This window comes from Agelaius phoeniceus, chromosome Z (genome assembly GCF_051311805.1).
Source record: "Agelaius phoeniceus isolate bAgePho1 chromosome Z, bAgePho1.hap1, whole genome shotgun sequence".
Classification (NCBI taxonomy): domain Eukaryota; kingdom Metazoa; phylum Chordata; class Aves; order Passeriformes; family Icteridae; genus Agelaius; species Agelaius phoeniceus.
In genome coordinates this window covers 72,579,694-72,598,339 of record NC_135303.1, presented here as the reverse complement: position 1 = coordinate 72,598,339, position 18,646 = coordinate 72,579,694, and the positions used below count along the sequence as shown (strand labels likewise).

The 18,646-nt window shown below is 38.8% G+C and overlaps 1 protein-coding gene across 7 annotated transcripts in view; it reads left to right on the top strand.

Moving 5' to 3' along the window:
- The window catches only part of MAST4 (microtubule associated serine/threonine kinase family member 4), a 279,670-nt gene that overhangs the window by 93,764 nt on the left and 167,260 nt on the right, over positions 1–18,646 (top strand). Inside the window, exon 1 of one of the 7 annotated variants that reach the window (XM_077171047.1) lies at positions 5,404–5,532. The exons of 4 other annotated variants lie outside the window; for them this stretch is intronic. In XM_077171047.1, the coding sequence (XP_077027162.1) occupies positions 5,421–5,532 (112 nt within the window). In that variant the 5' untranslated portion in view covers positions 5,404–5,420. Of the gene's footprint in view, positions 1–5,403; positions 5,533–18,646 lie in introns of those variants that run through there. 2 more of the 7 variants (XM_077171050.1, XM_077171054.1) reach the window with 2 other exon arrangements.

Here is an 18,646-nt window from a genome sequence, read left to right as displayed (position 1 = left end):
CTGTTAATACTGAGACAACAACTTTTCCTGTAGTTGTATGAGAAAATTCTTGAAAAATAAATGGCAGAGCTACAGTTCTGTTTTCTAGTTTAGATGTACAGACTGAGAAGGTATCTGTGGCTTCGGGTGGATTTCAGCATTGCTTGTCTTGGTGACAGTGTTAAGTGTTGGTCTGTCAATTTTTGCTGCTAATTTTGATTAAATGTCTCACTTCTGGTGCTGTAGCCAATTTTAGTGACAGTTCACAGATAACAAAACTTCCAAAACTTGAAGGAACAAGAGGCAGATGGATAGAATTGTTTCCATAACCCTTTTCTGCTCAGATAACATTAAAAACATTGCATTAAAGAAAACTCATGGGTTGTGTAGACGTACAGAGTGACACTATAATCCTTTGACTTACTTAAGATGGCTAGATGTTGATCTGTATAAAATTCTTTAAAGGTAATCTTCATTTTGTTTCACCTCCCTTTTGTTTCTCTTCTATCAGATCGATTTAAAAAAATATATGTTCATCTCCCATCTCCCAGCACCACACATGGATTTTGCTTTCATGCTTCTGTGACATCCTGTGCTGATCTGGTATCCATTAAGATTCTAATGAAATCCCTTTTCCCCAAAGCATTGTGGAGTGACAGTATGGATGGTTTGGTGTGGATATATATGTATGGGACAGTTGAAAACTTCTGGGTGATGCTTTTAGAGATTTTTTTTGTGTGTGTTATAGAAAAAAAATGTACTGTGTCTGCATAAGGTCTTTAAAATTCAGTGTAAAATACTCAGTGTAAAATTCCTTTAGGAACTGAAACTGTTTTCAGAATACTACAGAACAGGAATGTTATCTAGATTATTGCTTAATCATATGCAGAGTATGATTGTGGAACACAAAAGTGGCTCAATTTTTTTTATGACCATTCAGAAAAATAAACTTGAGCTCCTTTGTGGAACTGTAATGTTGTCTTCTCTTGACAGTTTATTCTTTAAACTACTACAGAAGCACAGAATAACGTGGCTAGGAAGGGACACACAAGGATAATTGAATCCAACTCCTGATCTTGTGCAGAACACTCCAAGAGTCACACCATGTGCCTGAGTGCATTGTCCAAACTCTGTCAGGCTGGTGCTGTGACCACTTTCCTGGAGATACTGTTCCAGTGCCTAGCCACCCTCTGGGTGAAGAAACTTTTTCTAATATCCATCCTAAGCCGTCCCTGACAGCTTCATGCCTTTCCCTCAAGTCCTGTCACTGGTCTTGAGACTGAAGAGATTGGTACTTTTCCCTCTGCTTCCTCTTGTGAGGACATTGTAGACTCTCTCCTCAGTCTCCTTCAGGCTGAACAGACCAAGTGACCTCAGCTGCTCTGTCTTTCCCTCCAGACTCTTCACCATCTTTGTTACCCTCCTTTGGACACTCTCTAGTGGCATTCTGTCCTTCTTACACTGGAGCACCCCGAGCTGCCCCCAGCACTGGAGGTGAGGCTGCCCCAGTGCAGAGCAGAGCAGGACAATCCCCTCCCTTGCCTGGCTGGTGATGCTGTCCCTGATGCCCCACAGGACACGGGTGGCCCTCCTGGCTGCCAGGGCACTGCTGGCTCATGTTCAGCTTGCCATGGACCAGGGCCCCCAGGTCCATTACTGTGGGGCTGCTCTCCATTCAAAACCACAAAAGCAGTGTTTGCAGGAGTTTGTTTCAAACCCATTGTAACTATAACATCCAAGGGAACATGCTATGGTATACTCTAATAGTTCTCTCATCTCTAATGTGCTTAGAAAAAGGCTGCATAAGAATTAATGTTAATCACTTCCAGGTATCTGTAGTTGTAGTTCCCTTACCTTGACTTGTGAAATTATGGCGGTTGAAATACTTTAATTTTTCTAGTAAGTTAGTTGAATAGCTTATCAGTGGACAAAAATATGATAAAAAGCTCCCTTTTTACCTGTGCTGGAAAAAAGTTCCTGTTCTTTTGGGTAGCAGGTTATCAGAATATAAGGCAATTATTTCATTGCTTGTTATCTATTCTAAGCATATGAATTCTCACATTTAGGAAGAAAATAATTATTTTTAAAACTCAGTGATGGTGACTGGATGCTGTAGAATATTTAAGGTATAGGAAATAGCCCTGACAGAGATAGATTTAGGGGCAGAGTACAAATGAGTTTTTTCATGGTGCATAATTAATATGATTTATCATATGCTACCACCATGTGTAGTATGAGAGTGGCAGCCACACATGGGATATGTGTATGCATAAAATTAAATTTAAATTAAATCTGCATTGTAAAACTCTAGTTACATATTCATATATAGTTTTGCATGCTTAGGTTTTATCTGGTTGATTGGCTGATTTCAGTAATTACAGCGATTTCTAAATTTTCTTGTTTTGTCAATCAGTATTATTTTTAAAGTGAAGCTTTATGATTAATGCAAAAAAATGGCAGTTGAATGAAGATAAAAACTTACTAGATTTATGTAATTGTCCCAAAAACTATCTTCTACCATGTTTCTTTGCAGCTTTAAATAAACATGGGCTTAGGAGTATGTGTCTAAATTAATTCTGAAACATCCTTCACATTTAATCAGGTCAAATGCTTCATTTATAGGGGAGAAAAATTTTTGGCAAAATTGGAGGTTCATTACTGTTGTCCTAAAATGATTTTGCCTTCCCTGATGGGGGGAAGGAAAAAAGTTTTTTTCATTCACTGTTTGCATTTTATTTTGTGGTGGATGTACAACTGAATTGTGCCTTTCTGCTACAAGTGATGTGAAAGAATATGTGAGGTATTTTGCTGTATTTCGTATATACAAATATTAGCATAATTATATTAAAACATTTCAAACAGCACGGATTTTTCTTGTAAAACACAAATTCTTATATACCACAGTCTTATCTGCCAAGGTTTTGATGGTGAATATAACTGAAATAATAGTCTGAAAATAATGAAAGCCTCCAGAAAAAACTGTGCTATATGCATTTTTAAACATGAAAATGCACTTTTGGCAATAACTAAAGATATTTATAAATTGTGAGAAAATTCAGTGGATGCTTTCCTTCTTGTGTGCAAACATCTACTTTTCAGTTCCTTCCAGTACACCTTTATAAAATGCAGCACAAGCCTAGGAAAATGCCACTTCTAGAATTGATAGTGAATGCACTTCTCACTGAAAGATAGTTTTATACTCTTCTATTTGGGATTTATCTCATCTTTCACTGGAAGGCAGTCTTCTCTTTGTTTCATTCTTCTGCCTTCCAGTATTACTTAGGCAGCTATACCAATGACCTTCAGCATATTGCAAAACATGTTACACTTGCACTCTGTAGTTGGGTAGTTTCTTCATGCATGCACATCTGTGCTCTTTGTCTGCCTATAACACTTTCTGTAAATTGTTCTGCTATGAAATTATAGCTTCAGTGATACTTGAGGGGTTTTGTTAGGTTGTGGACTTTTTGCATCTGTGCCTGTCAGTGACACATTACTTGATCGTATGACTTTCTTATGCTGTTGTGCCAGTACTGACCTCTGAGCTAGATGGCATGGGGTACTTTTAATTCATACATACACAGTTAAATACACAGTTAGGCTGAAATGATGGCTTCAGTACTTCAGTATTACTTAACTTTAAAGGAACTGATACATTGAGCATTGAGAGATTTTATATTTCAGTGATTAAAATAAAACTTGTGCAATATGAATAAAGATTGGGTGTAAAAATGCAAACAACCTTGCAGCTGAAACTTGCAGTGTGCCATGAGAGACAAATGGTAAGATTTTGCCTCTCATCCTTGAAACTTCACAGTCTTTGGTTAATTAATTTTTGCCACCCTTACTGGAAGCATGCAACAGCATTTAGATTTTCATTCATTTGCCTGTGTTGTTTTTGGAAACAGAAACACAGAACAGATCCTATGTGAGGACAGCATGGATGCAAATGATTTGGACAAAGTTTTGAAGTGTTATAAGAAGAAGGAAGATGATATTTTGAAATGGAAAAGGGTAAACAGGAATATTGGGTGGAATCCATAGGAGATAATGTAACATTTTTTCCCCTCTGTTTCAAGCAGGTGAGGGGATCTAGTCACTTTTCAGTTTGATTCTGTAAAGCAAAAAAGTTTTCACTAGGGTCAGCATGCTGCTTAAAGAGATACTACTCTTGAAAAATGAATTCAGGATGGATGAGTAGCATTTTTTACAGAGGAAGGCAGGATGGTTGCATATCCCCTTCTGGCCTACAGATTTGTAAATCTATCAGTGTGTTTGAGTTTCCTTGTCTCCCTCTTGTGGAACCGGAGTTTTGGTCAGTATGAGTATCTCGTTTCTTAACTAAAGTACTTCTCTAAGCCTGTAACTGAAGTCTGTGGCAGCTGAGTTTTAAGCCATTGACCAAATATGATGGATGCACTTGGAGCTGGAGACATGGAGGGACAGGGAAGAAGAAACATGTTCAGTTAATGTCACTGTGTAACTTAGATAAAAATTGACTGCTTTTTAGAATGATACAGAGAAATGTAGCTTAATAGCAGAAGTTATATATTTTTTAATTGTAATAAGTGTAAAACAGTAACTTTAATGCATTTCAGTTGTATGAAGAAGAGTTGAGGGTTGGGGGCAGGGAATACAGCAGCCTTTTCTTTTGCTGTTCTTCAGATAAGCTGTTACTGCTCAGCGTTATCCTTTCAGCAGTCCTTCATTTTTTTTTGTTCTAAATGCCTTTGCTCCTGGCAGGTTTTACCACTATGAAATGTACATGGACTACTTCTCAAAATGATGCAATATGACAGGAAATCAATATTTCTTTTTCATACTAGATTTAAGGGTGTGATTGTCGTAGCCTCATCTTAGAGTGTTAATGGGTGAATAGCTAATAGTATGGTGACAGCCTTTGGGGGGAAAAAAAATAAATCAGTGATCTGTTTAACCAGCAGCTTGGCAAATAGGAAAACTCCCACTGCCTTAAAATCTGCACCTTAAAAATCTGTGCTTTCAGACATAACCTTTAAGGATCTAGCACCTAGTTTTTGACTGAGACGAGTTTTTCTTGCACTAGTCGGGTCAGCTGAGCTGATGAGAGGCCCTCGGGCGACAAGCCCAAGGTCACAGCCGGACCTGCTGGCCGCGGTGCCTGCACCCCTGAGACAATCCGTCCTCTCTCCGCGGGTTCTCCGCAGCCGCACTTGGGAATCCAGTGGGGCGCGGCTTCTCACACGGTGCCGTTATAGCCCTGCTGCCGTTCCAGCCTGCAAGGAAAGGGAAGCTCGTTCCCCGTGGCTCGGGGGTGCCCGAGCGGCCGCGGGCGCGGCGCGGGCGCTGCGGAGCGGCCCCGGACTGCGCCCCGAAGTTGCCGGGCGCGCACCTCGCGCGGTCACGTGCGGCGGCGGCGCCAATCGGCGCGGGCGTGATGTCAGCGCTCGGCAGCTGCGGGGATGCGGAGCGGGCTCCGGGCGGTCCGGCATGGCCAGGCGGCGCCGCGCGGCGTGAGGGCGGCGGAGCGCCGGCATGGACGAGCCGGGCATCCTGCGGAGGCGCGGGCTGCAGGTGGGGCGGGGCGCGGCGGGGCGGTGCGCGCTCCCCGCAGTTGGGAAGTTGCCCTCCTCACCTGCGGCGGGGCGCGGTACCGGCGGGGGGACACCTGTGGGCGGGCGGCGGCGGCGGCGGCGGCGGCCGGGCTGCTGGGGGCGGGCGGCGGGCTCGTCCGCGGAGCCGGCGGTGCAGCCCGTGCCCGGGCGCTTCCCGAGGAGCCGAGAGCGGCGGCGGCGGCGGCGGTGTGGTTCTCCCCGCCAGCCGCGCTCCGGGCCGGGCAGCGGACGGGCATTACCGGGGGGGTGAAAGTTTGGCGGGGCTCGGCGCTCCGGGCGGCTGCGGCGCACTTTGTTGAACGGCGGAGCGGGCGCGTCTTCCTTTCCCGGGCGGCTTTGGGCTGACTTTTCTGCTGGCGTCCCTTAACTCTAGAAAAACCCGTATCCCAAATAGAGCGAGGGTTATGACACAGTGTTGGTACCGTATGTTGTTTGAAGCCAAGACTGGAAGCGTGTATCCTTCTAGGATAATGCATAAGCCGCTCAAATAATTAAAATGTGTGCAGTTATATATCTATTGGCAGAAAGTGTATTAATAAAGAATATGTGACTGGAGGCGAATAGACGGTGTAGTTACTTTTTTAATGTTTCACCAAAATGGAGCACCACCTCAAACTACATCATTACGGCCCATTGTTCAGAAAGCCCCTTTTCTCAAGTAGCTCTCAGCGATGAATGTACTTCCTTTCTTTTGTTTTCCTCCACATCTGCAATTTCAATGGGAGGAGGGTGAAAAGGAAAGTCTCCATACATTTGGGATCGTTATTCTTAAGTAATATAAACCCCCATAAAACGTTTAACATGCACTGAACTTGCACAGTTCTGAACTTTTTAGTAAGACGCCGTTTTTGATCAGTGCTTTCAACTTGGTGCTGATCCAGTGCGACAGTTTTTGTTAGATAGAGGCGTACAAGTCGAATCTCTAGCATGTTGTTATGTAGGATATGGAAGTCCTCAAATTCTCTTGGGCCTTTTAAAGAATCCAATAACTTTTCTTTAACTTTTTGTACGATAACGCTTGCCTGCAGAAAGTAATTTTCATTAAAAAGTTAATTTTAGTCAGTCCTTATATCTTAAATATTTTCTGTCATTGATAGCCAAGTAGGAGGGAGAATCTCTGCTGCAGGTTGAGACCGCGGATGACAGCTTTTAAAGGATATAAGAGTTTCAAGAGGTATATCTTCGTAGTGAAACCGGATTTCCTTCTCTTAAACCTGCTCTAATCCATTTAGTAGTGTAAACCGGATTTCTTCCTTTTGAATTGAACTGCAGTCTGGTCTGATTAAGTTAAAACTTAAACCTTTGTGTGAAAGAAATGTGTTGAGCTCTGTAGATGTTATTTTTATTTTATTTTCTGTAACTTTAACAAAACAATTTTGAATGAATACCAAAAATATTTTACAGCTATTTACAGTCACCTAAGAGTATTGAGAGTTATACAGTGACTAAACCAAGTAGCAGAGGGGCCTATTCACACTAGCAGTACCTGCAGTTTTTGAAGATGTGTACTTTATGACTGTCCTTAACACCTGGTCCTAGAATGGAGAAAATCAGCCAGTGGTCAGAAGTGTTAAAATCGACATATTCTCATTTAGAAAAAGATCGGAGGGATAGAAATGCTGTTTACACTTAAGTTGTATTCATTAAGCCATTAGAGTGAATCTGTCTTTATATTGTCCTCTTGCTCTCCTTATGTTCTTCTGTTGCTTTGTTTCTGTCTTCATCTGTGTTCTTGCAACTAGCCTAGAGACTGGTATGATGATCTTGTGAGCTGGAAAGCAGGTTATATGACAAGGGGTGTAGCTGCTGTTTTAAGTTTTGTTAATAAATATTAAGTGTCTGAGTTGTTTACTTTGCTGACCTTTTGATATTATAGTACATTCCAAAATAGTGACTTGGTTATTTTATAGTCATAGTATATGTTTTTACCATAAAAAAACACCAACCCTAAATAAGTCTCCACTCATTGTTTTCTGTGGGACTAATCCATGTATTTTGTCCCTTCTTCTTTTTTCATATGTTATTGATAGTCTCGTGTAGACTATTGAGTATATTCTGAGAGAAATTAACAAAAAACCCCCAAGGGAATAAAAAAACCCCAAAACACCCCAAAAACCTCAAAATGAAAAAACACCAAACCCAAACAGACAAAGCCTCCCGCAACAAAACACCCACCTCCCCCTCCAAATAGCAAAACAGTGACCCCCAAAAATCAATGGAGGAAAAGAAAAGGAAATTTTGTGAGTTAAGACTGTTCTGAAATACCTGTGGTCTTCAATATAAGGTCAGATAACTTCATGTAACTTTGTCAGTTCTCTTGGTTAGAAGTAGAAATGTTAAAAGCAGGTAAATCTGCTTAAAAGCTGTGTGCTTTCTTAGGTGAAGGTGCATTTAAATTAAACTGAGGATACAATGATAAATAGCATATGAGTAAATTAAAAGCGAAGCTGGTATAACTGCTGGTTTTCTTTTTTCTTTGTACACAGTTTGCTTCAAAGCTTGATTTACAGGACACACAAACCATTTCCTTTTAGATGGGAACCTGATGTAGTTGTGTTTAGTGCCTTGTACCATCGTGCTGTGTTTAAAAAAAAGCCAGGAAGTAGCTTGAATTGAATCTCAAAATACAAGACTTAAGTAAATATGTAGACTTGAATAAATCTTGTTTCAGCTTGATATGTAAAAGATTTTCTGTTGAGGCTTTGAGAGAAACGGAGCCTTTAATTGGTTGCAACCTGAGTACACATACCTACTTAATCTTACTGCAACCTCTTTCTTGTGTCTAGCTGTGTATTTGTATTCATAGAAGAATAAAGGCATCTGAATCTGTAGTATGTGCTCCTTTTCAATGAGCAGATTATGAAGATTTAATTGCAAAGAACACTTTTTTTGTACGAAACATCAGGATAAAATTGATAATTTCTTTCAACTTCTAAGCTTTTAAAGTGCAGTTTAGTATGGATTGAAATAACAATTTCTTGCAAATAAATTTGAAAAAGGTGAAAACAGCTAATTACTTCTTGCACATTATTAATTACATTCTTAGTTGCAGTCTGCTAACAGCCTATGTTTGTAGTTGTTTGACTAAGTAGTGTACTTCCTATTGCCTTAAACTAACGACTCTGAACCCAGACATGGATGGTAAAGGTAGCACATATTTCCCTGAATCTGTAAGGATATGGGAATGTGGGAGAAACCTTAATGCCAGAAGCAGCCAGCTTCAGTCATGCTTCCAGTGCTGATTAAGCTTTCACTTTGTCAGAGAGATGCTTTGGACCTTCACTTTTCCTTTTGCTAATTTCAGTTCTCCCTTAAGTGGTTCATAAACAGTGTCTTGTAAATCTTTGAGTAATTACATGAGCTTTTTTAATTAGACTTGCGCAGAAATTGACCAACAGCAGAGAAAGCAGATGTACATGAAACCTCTCAAATGTCAAAGAAAATGCTGTGTTTATTTCTTTTCTTCTCTCTAGGTATATAAACACTTTTTTTTTTCAATGCTGGAAAATTTTCATAGGGAATCTTCTTTAAATTCAGGGTGACTGCTCTGCATTGTTTGCAGTGATATGATTATAGTCAACATGGAAGATTTCACTTGGAAATCTAATACATGCATTGATTTGAGGGGGCAATGGGTATGAAGTAAAAATAATTTAATCACGAAATTCAGACTTACTGCTGTAGAAATGGAAGTAGGCAATGTAAAGGAAAATGTGGTGTAAATAGAAAGTTGCTATTTTTGTGGATTTGAGAAAATCAATTTATACCAATTCCATGTGTTTCTAGAAAGGATGGCAAGGGGCACAGTCATTATGTAGCCTTGACTACTCCTTTCTTCTGTCTTCAGTACAGGAAAACAGTTATTTTTGCAGATAGATGTTTTGAAATGTGGTGCATAAATTGTTGAGACCTTTGCAAAAAGTCGTACTTACAGACTTTTCTAAGTGCTTGCTTATTGGCTCGATGGGAAATGCTTTTACTGAGAAATCAGAAAGAAAGGAAAGAACTTCATGGAAAAAATGGCCTTACTCACAACTCCTAAGCAGGTGATATTTCTTTGGAGAAGAAGGTTTACTGAAAAGAATTCTCTCTGAAATACTGAAAATTGATGTGTGAAGTAAAAGGGTTATCTTGGAAGCCACACTCTACAGGAGAGGAAAGGAAAGAGGTAGGCCGTAACTATCTCTTTTCTAAATGCAGTTTGTGTTTGGGTGCTCTGCTGAGGAAAAGAAAGATAAAAGTTGAAGATCATTAGTTGGAATTTGGCCTGGTGTCTCTTGCAAAGTGAAGAAAAACGAATGTAAAAGTCAGTCTTACAGATGAGGTTCTGGCAGGGTTCTTAATTTTCACTGGTTTGAATACTGTATATGTCAGTGTTCTTCTGTAGCCAAGAGAGACCTTACCCATTGTTTCTGCTGGTGTTTCTGTATTAGTGGAAATGGTTTTACAGTATCAAAGATGAGTTGTGTAACTGTGAATCAGGTTTCATGTATCCCTCTCCCTCTCAATGTGTGTGTGTAAGAAAAATTTTGTGGAGGGCATGGAACCAGAGAAGGATTTAAAACAAACAAACTAACAAAAATTGCAGTTTGCAGTGGATTCAGATTAGTCAGTTAAGAAGCAGACAGATGTAACACTTCCAGTGTGGTATGGGAATAGCTGTGTGTCTGCATGCTGCATTAATGCCCTGCTTAGTAGTTGTGCCCAGACCTGCCTGAAAGGGGCCACACTTGCAAACTAAACTTTTCTACATTTACTAAAACCTCAAAAATTTTGGAGTAATTGAGCTACTCAGAACTACTTAAATTGTGATACTTGCTCTTCCATTTTATGAGTGCATTGCATGAGCAACATACATAGATGTAAAATGTAAAAAAACCCTAAATTTTTTTGGTGGTTTTTTTTCTGGATAGAGCCATATTTATTTTTGAGTCGTTCTATACACTGTTATAGAAAAAAAGGTCATCTTAGGTACTAAGAGGTACCTAAAGTTCGAATAGATGGTTTCTTGGCTTAAATAGTGATAGGCAGTGATAGCTGCCATTAGAAAGCTAAAGACCAACCTTCTGAGAGAAGAGATACTGAGATAAAGAACATATTTCCTCTCCTTCGTAGCTGTCACTTGTGCAGGCCTAATAGAGTGTGCAATCTCTTCATCAGTTTATTCACCTCTACTTTCCAGACATTCATGCATTGTTATGTTTGTCAGGTCCTCTAAAAAACTTTGTGCCAGACATATTTTGCTGTTATTGAGCTGTGAAAGCTTTTCTGAAAGGGTTAATCTTTCAGATTAACACCCTCCCACCACCACCCCCTGACTCTGTCTTTGCTTTTCTGTATATTGTGGTCATTTTATTTCAGAGTCCAATATCAAAAAAAGGAAAGAGAGCACCATGCTGCATTCAGAGCTAAAATATTTGGCGTGGGGCCAAACTTGGTGCCTGTAGTCCATATCACACTTCTTACTAACGCCTTCTGATAATTGTAGCAACATTTCTTGATAAAGTCTGCAATATGTCACAAAGCTGACTGACTGTTTTGTATTAGGTTTAGAAGGCGAAACATAAACTTAACATTTCTTTGTGTCAAATCCTTTGGTGAGCTCAGTGGTAGAGTCTCTAATGATTTGAACTGGTCACAGTTGTGTTCTAAGGGTCATAAAATCAAGCAGCTTTGGCATCCTCTGTGTACTCGTTAGCTCCCATTTCTGAGTCATTTGGCTTATCTCCAAAATCTACTTGTGTGGATTTTTAAAATTTATTTTTTTCTTCGCCTGTTTTGTTGGTAACAGTAGGAATAATAGCTGCATGAAGGACAGTAGCTTATTGAAACAGGATTTTTTAAATAAAGTTCCATGAAATGTCCTTGGTTTGACAAATGGTTTTACTTACTTTGTCACAACTAATGAAACTAGTAATTATCTGTATTTTCTTTTCAAATCTTTTGTAAGTTGCTTCCTTTCAATTTGATGCAGTTTTGATTGTGATGCTGGTTCTATGTCATATTTTACATAGTGATTTTAGATTTGCTTTAACCAACTGATAAAGTACATTTGCTTTAAAAGTCAAAAGTTTTAGATTTGTTAAGTTAGTGGTTTTCTCAAAATTGCCCATAGGCTTTCAGATGCTAATAATTCCTTCTATTAGACTGAGGCAATATTTGCTTCAAATTGCTTGTAACAGTACCAATTATTCATTTGAACATTAAAATTACATAAAAATCTGTAAGTTACTGCTATGATTTCAAAGCAGAGCATTCAATACTGCAATTTCATAATTGTTTTTGATCTCGTTTTTCTTGGCTTTACTTTTCCTCTTATACATGTAGCACTAACTTCTGCAATGCTAACCTTATTCTCTGTAGGATCCTTGCTTCATCCAATGTAAATCAGAACATCATTGTCTTCTGTCAGCAACTCTTGCTTTCTGTAATCTTATTCAATTACTTTGTCTCAGTTTGTAACTCGTGTTCCTCTTGGATTCCCTTCATTCAAGTCCCCCTTGATTTTAGGTCTAAAGTTTAGTGCTTCTCAGTGGCATACAATAGCTGGGATTAGAGACAGAAAGGATACTTGCACTCACTGTCTGTGCCCTTGATAAAAAACAAGCTCGTCAGAGACTTTAGCAGCTAAATTCCAGGTTTTTACAGTGCATGTTTTATTTGGAGTACTTTGTCCTTTATGAAATTCCTTTGTTTTGTGTATATACGCTTGGCTTAGTTTCATAAGGATGTTACGTAACACTTCTATGACATCTGATTACCCTCCCCAACCAAGACATTATTTCAAAGCTATGAACATGCACATTGAAAAATGTTACAAGTTTAAGCTTTACTATCAGAAATAGGAGATCCGGTTTTAGCAGCACAATGTGAAATATTCCATCCTTGTCTGGGTTCTGTAACAAAAATATTGCGAGTGATCAAATCTGAAGAAAATGTTTTAGTAATCAAACTTACTGGATGGTCTGTGATTAGAAGATGAGCTTGTGGTAACTGGTAGTTACTGTTATGAAACAATACATGTTTTTTGAATTTCACTTTCAGCTGTCTGGAATCTGGAAATAGTTCAGCATATCTGCCCTGTAAAATTGACTGGAGTGTATTGTTTTGTGGAAATAATGTCATGTCTTCTGATAGTATTTTAGTCCTATAAAGCTACAGCTTGAAGTGTGCATGTTTCTGCATGTGTTTTGTGTATTTGAATATTTTTGGTATTCTCTACAGATAAATCATGTTATATCAAATACAGAAACATATCTCGAGATGTTTTTCAGCTAATGTAGATTCTCTTCTGTTCCTCAGTGTAACTTTCTATGTGAAAACTGAGGAAAATGTGCTAATTGTATGAAAGTGTGTGCTTGCTTTAACTTCTGAGTTCTTTTGATGTGAAAAGGGTTTTTTAAGGTGTTTTACCACTTTGCTTTAAATTATGCCACTAGAAGAATACCATTTCAGTTGCTTTAAAAAAAGCCTTGTGGTATGTACCCAAGTTGTGCAGATACATTAGGGGAATTCAGCAGTCAGAATTTGTGTGCAGAAGAACCTGGAAGTATTCCCCAAACTCTTATCTTTTATGAATACAACACTCATGAGCACAGCTGGAAAATTTAGGTTATGAGTGGAAAATTGATTTTAGGACTTCAGTGCCCCTTGGGAACCCAGCTTTTTAGTTTTAAATTACTTTTTTTTTTTTTTGAGATTGTAGTAAATGTCGAGAAGTTCAATAAGGAAGGAATAATATAAATGAAAAATTAGAGCAAATGTTTGTGACAAGAGTAAGAGCTGCATTTCATGTTACTCTGATTCTATATTCATGTGCTTGTCTCTTTCAGTTTTTCAAGACAGAGGGATGTAGTTTTATTTTAGCATTGAAGAATATCACAGTTTATTTGGTGTAAGCAAAGTAGTAGTCAGGTATGGTGTATTATTAGACTGACAATGATAAATAGAAGGCTTTAACATTCAAGCATTAAGAGCATTTTAATATTTGTTACTTTAGTCATGAGTATTTGCTACTGTCTGGAGGCAACAGTTCAAAATTGTTTTCAGGACAGGGTAGCCAAAATCTACAAGTTTTTTGGGTTGATTGGCAGCAGAGAAGAGCATATCACATCTATGACTTGAGTAGGGGGTATTACTGCATTTACGTGCTTTGTTTTGTGGTTGTGATAAGAGATTTAATCCTTAACAAATGTATTTGTATGAGGTAACTGCAAAGACCTCACTGCATATGACTGTGATCTTCTGAAGAGACTAGTGCCTGCTAGACTGGAGCAGCATCTTGACTGACTGTTGCTTCAGTGTAATTTCTCAGATAGTGGTTGTCTTTCTTGCTCTTAGGACTTTGCATTGCTTTACTCCTCATATTTCAGCACAATTTTTTTTCATGAGTCTTTGGAATTTGTTTTATGTTGCATGCAATTTGCCTAAACAGCAATGCCAACTTTGTTTTTCTCCGTTTTGTCTTCTGGCATTCTTTCTTACATTCTCCTTATAGTCACAGGAAAATGCTAGTCTTATCTAATTGAGATTGAAGATCAGGACTTGAATATTTTTGAGCATTTGTGAGAAGACTTCGGAACTGATTTTTTTGTCTGATTTTTTATGGTGTTCAGGGGTTTTAGAGTAGAATCACAAGAGAACAACCACCTTTTCTGTGCATGCATTTTGTTTTCTACATTTCTGTTCCTGTGTATTTATTTTTGTATGCTTAAGGCTGATGTCTTTTAATGGTTCCTGTAGCACCTTATGCCTCTTCCTTTATTTTAAGAGGAAGAATGGAAGCTTCCAGTTAGTTTTTTAGCACTACTGCAAAATGTAGTAGTGTATCTTTTTGATTGCCTGTTTCACCCTATAGACACCTTCAATTATTTCAATATGATTTCTTTCTGATGTGAAGTCTATCTTACAAATCAATACTAACCTCTTCTGATGCTGAATCCAAGTAAAGCTGGTCTGGCTTATAGGTTTGTGAGGTGTGTTTTCCAGTCTTCAGGCTCTCAGGAGATACATGGGGAAGATTCAGTCACTTTTAAATGGATGAGTTTCTGCAAAGGAGCTGTTCTAGAAAAAAGGTCTTATGTAAAGCACCCATTTTTCATGTGTGTTCTCTCTAGTACCAGTGAAGAAATGAAGTAATCAATGAGGATCCTGTCAAAAATTAGTTCTTGCCCTTTTCTCCTTCAAAATGGCCCAATGTTCTTTGTTCAAATGCTGTAATGATTGTCTGCGTAGAGCCGGATGTGGTTAGAGAGAAGAGGGGAGTGCCATAACTAGGAGTGCTAATGGGAGAGTGTCTGGCACACTGATGTGTTAGACTGCCAAGCAATTTCAGCAAACACATTAGTTACACATTTTTGTTACTCAGAATTTAACATCTGTTACTGTGCTGCAAGAATGGGATACAGAAATTTACCTGAGATGGTTTTTTTGTCTGCCAGTACTTTCTGTTGCTAACAGCTTAATTGCTGCAAGATGCATTCCTGGCCTTTGGTTCATGTTCTGTTTGGGAGATAGCTTTCAAGGGTTTGTTTTCTTACTGTTCAAAATTGAAACTGCACATGTGTGTTGTTTTTTATTGACATGATATTTTCCCTTGGCTGTAAGGATTGTCAGTTGTGCCATAATGTGACATTGTTTGTCAAATAACTGACAAACAGTTATGACTGGTTTTTAAATTCCCTAACTATGTAGAAATCTTTCTTACTTAGCTGTGCTTTTTTTCTGCTGTGAGATGCCTCTGAAGCAGAAAGAGCTTTCCTGATCAGCCTATAAAGCTTGGCTCAGAGCCTAGTCAGGTATTACACCAAAATTCAAATTCTGGGGCAGTGGACATCAGCAGGAAATGAACATCTTAGTAGTTAAAAACCAAGCCACACCAATGAACCCCTCCCCCCCAGTAAATCTCAAAACATTTCGCACTTGCTTCAATCTAAAGCTGAGAGAAAAGGACTGTGTGTTACAATTTATAACATGGTCCTGCCCCCACACTTGGCATGCTGATTTGCCTACTGTCTGCTGCTCTGTTTTATAAAAAGGAGTAATTTGAAATCAGCATATTTTGAAGTCATGGAGACTACGATGCAGGGTTATACTGCATTGTTTGTTACCTCTTGCACCAGCACAAGGGCTTGGAGACATTTTTGGATTATAGTATGTTATCAGAAGGGTAAGTTCCAAGCTTCTGAGCACTTGCTGGTCTGTCTTTGCCTAAATTGATTCTCATAGTTTCATCATCAATCTGTTGCATTATTTGCATGTCACCTTGAGTAATTCAGCTTTTCCACACTGTATACCCTTTAAGTGTTGGTGAATTTTCAGTATCATGGCCTGTAAGCAGAGTATGTTCTGCTGTCTAGTTTTGTGAATTTTTGTGAGAGCAAAATGTGTACAGCCTCCCTCCCTCTCTGCACATCCACATCCTGCTACCTCTATCTCTCATGAAGTATCAAATTGTTCTAATAAGTTGAATTAATATCTGTGAGAAAAAGGCCCCAGTGCCTGTAAGGACTACTCTTCTTCCCTCCTTTTTCATTATGAAAAGCTGATTAACCAATCTGCACCCATAACACTCAAAATTTGAATAATTTACCTTTTGAGTCTCCCTAGATCTTTTGTTTTTTCCTCTTTCCTAGTCTCATGTTATTGCTGAAACAGGAATAGCATTTCATTATCTCTGGTAAGTTGAAACACAGAGAAATTTATTTGTACAAGACTGCAAGGCTACTGGTGACCTTACAGCAGATAAGATATAACCTTCTAACAGATAGAACGTAATAGAATAAAACAGATGTCAAAATTTTATCTACTAAAACACTTCAAGGATTAAGTATGAGATGATCATAACTGGATGGACCCAGTCTAATCACCAGTAGCTTTTACCAAGCAGATATCTGATAGAGATGGCCTTGGTGTTGTTCACAGATCCCTTCAGCAGGTAACCTGTGCCCGGAAGCTGTGTGTAGAAAGAAATACTAATGCTGATGTAGCATGCTGACTTTCTGAATTGTGTCATATAATTAATAAAAACAAAACTGGGTAATATGGTAAATTAGTGTTGCAGTGCTGCTGTTGAAGGTTTTAGTAATGTGAAATGACTTGATTATGTAGCCATCCCACAATATTTACTGCTTCCTTTGCTATATCCTAAAACTACTGAGCTATCAGAAGTTGAATGGCATTCTTTGTTGCTGATATCTTGGCCCTTTTAAGGCAAGAAAGAAAGAAAGAGAAAAATCAGACTAAACACATCACATTCTAACACATAATTTTTGTTCCTAATTTTCTTATTTACTTTGTCCTTTCTTGTATTTTTGCTGTACCCTCACAGCTGTGTTTACATAGCCCTTCTAAAGAGATGAATTGTAACAGAGTAACATTTTAACATTGCAGTAGAAAGAAAGAAAAAAGGAATCTTCAGAGCAGTTAAAAATATACAGTGTAGTGGTTTGGTAGTTGAATAGAACAGCTGCATCTAGTGTGAGACACTATACAACAGGAGGTAGATTGCCATGTAAAGGAAAGTAAAAAAAGGTTTAGATACAGTCTTGGCTATGACAGCAGGTCTTGGCCATAAGTTTTTGCTGTAGCTGTTGCTAAACTCAAATGCTAGGATGCTCAGTCATCTCTGTAGGACACCTCTATGTATCAGTCACCTCTATAAGACACTTAAAGATGTGGCAGGGACTTGATGGGGCTTGCGCGCAGATGTATCTTGAGATAGCCCAGGGCTAGTCTTGGGGAAGGAAGCATGTTTAGAACAATCATGGTTTGAGGGCACGTGAGGAGGTATTCTTCAGTATGACACTCATTAATGTAAAAACATCGAAATAGCCTTGTCAGCATAAGGATTTGCCCAGCTTGATGTGGATGGAACTGTGTCTGTGAATTATTTTTACTACAGTGCTAAATACTTGTAGATCTATCAGAGACCAGCTGAGGTGTTTGTTGGTGAATTCAACTCCTCTGTGTGGAATTTTTTGCCACTCTTATTTCAGATCTTGGTCTCGCAGTTAAAAAAAATGGAGAGGAAAAAAAGAGGTCTGTGGCCACTTCAGTCTGGAGGTAGAAATCTCTTCAGATAAGACCACATGCTTGTGTCACTTGCTATTTTTGCTTTTCTCTTGATACTGCTGTTTTCATGAGAACTGCCACACAGTGAATGGTAGCTGCTCTTAATGGAAACTGCTTTTGGTATGTGTATTAGAGCCTATACATAGCTGAATTAGCTACCAGCCTCTTCAGCCAAAAGCATATTTTCTCCTCACAGCTATTTTCAGGCTTCTGTGACTTCGAAATAAACTACATGCAATACTTGTTGCCCCTGTCTGTGTGGCCTTTTTTTTTTTTTTTTTTTTTTTTTTTGTGGGGTGTGTGTTTTTGGTTTTATGTAGGTTTTTTTGTTTTGTTTTGTTTTTTCTTACCCCAAGTCATGTGTTTCCCACAAGATTATTTCTTGGATTACTCACCTGTTAAATGAAATAAGCCTCTGTCTCTTTCTGTTCCCATGCCGATTTTTTGCATGCCACCTAACTAAAATACTAAAACACCTTACCACAGAATTATTTAGGATCCTTCAGTTTTTCCTTTAGCTGTCCTTGTTGATGTGAATCGTGTTGGCTTTTGTAAGGATTTAGCTTTCTGACAGTAGTTTTATTATATCAATTTATAATTGCAGCTGACTGCTTCCTCTCTAAAGGACATTCATCCTTCAAGGGTATCATGGATCCACTGTATGTGCTTTACTGGTAATAACTGCAGTGACTCTGAATGCTTAAGTCTTTTCAGCATGTAGGTTTTATTTTGGTGTGGGTATTTTTTGTTGTTGTTGTTTTCTAAAGATTGCTGTGTCTTTGTGACGCTGACTCTGGCTTGTCTGCCCTTATTAGACAGCCCTTTATGGAAGAGTACCTACTGCTGACATTGGCAGAAGGTTTCTGTTTTTATCAGCTGAAATGCAATACTAAGGACCATGACATTATGATGCAAAACCTGTATGCATACAGTCTAATGTCTCTAATGCCTTCAAATGCTCTATATCTAATTTTTCCATAGTGAAAGAACCAGCTTCTTTC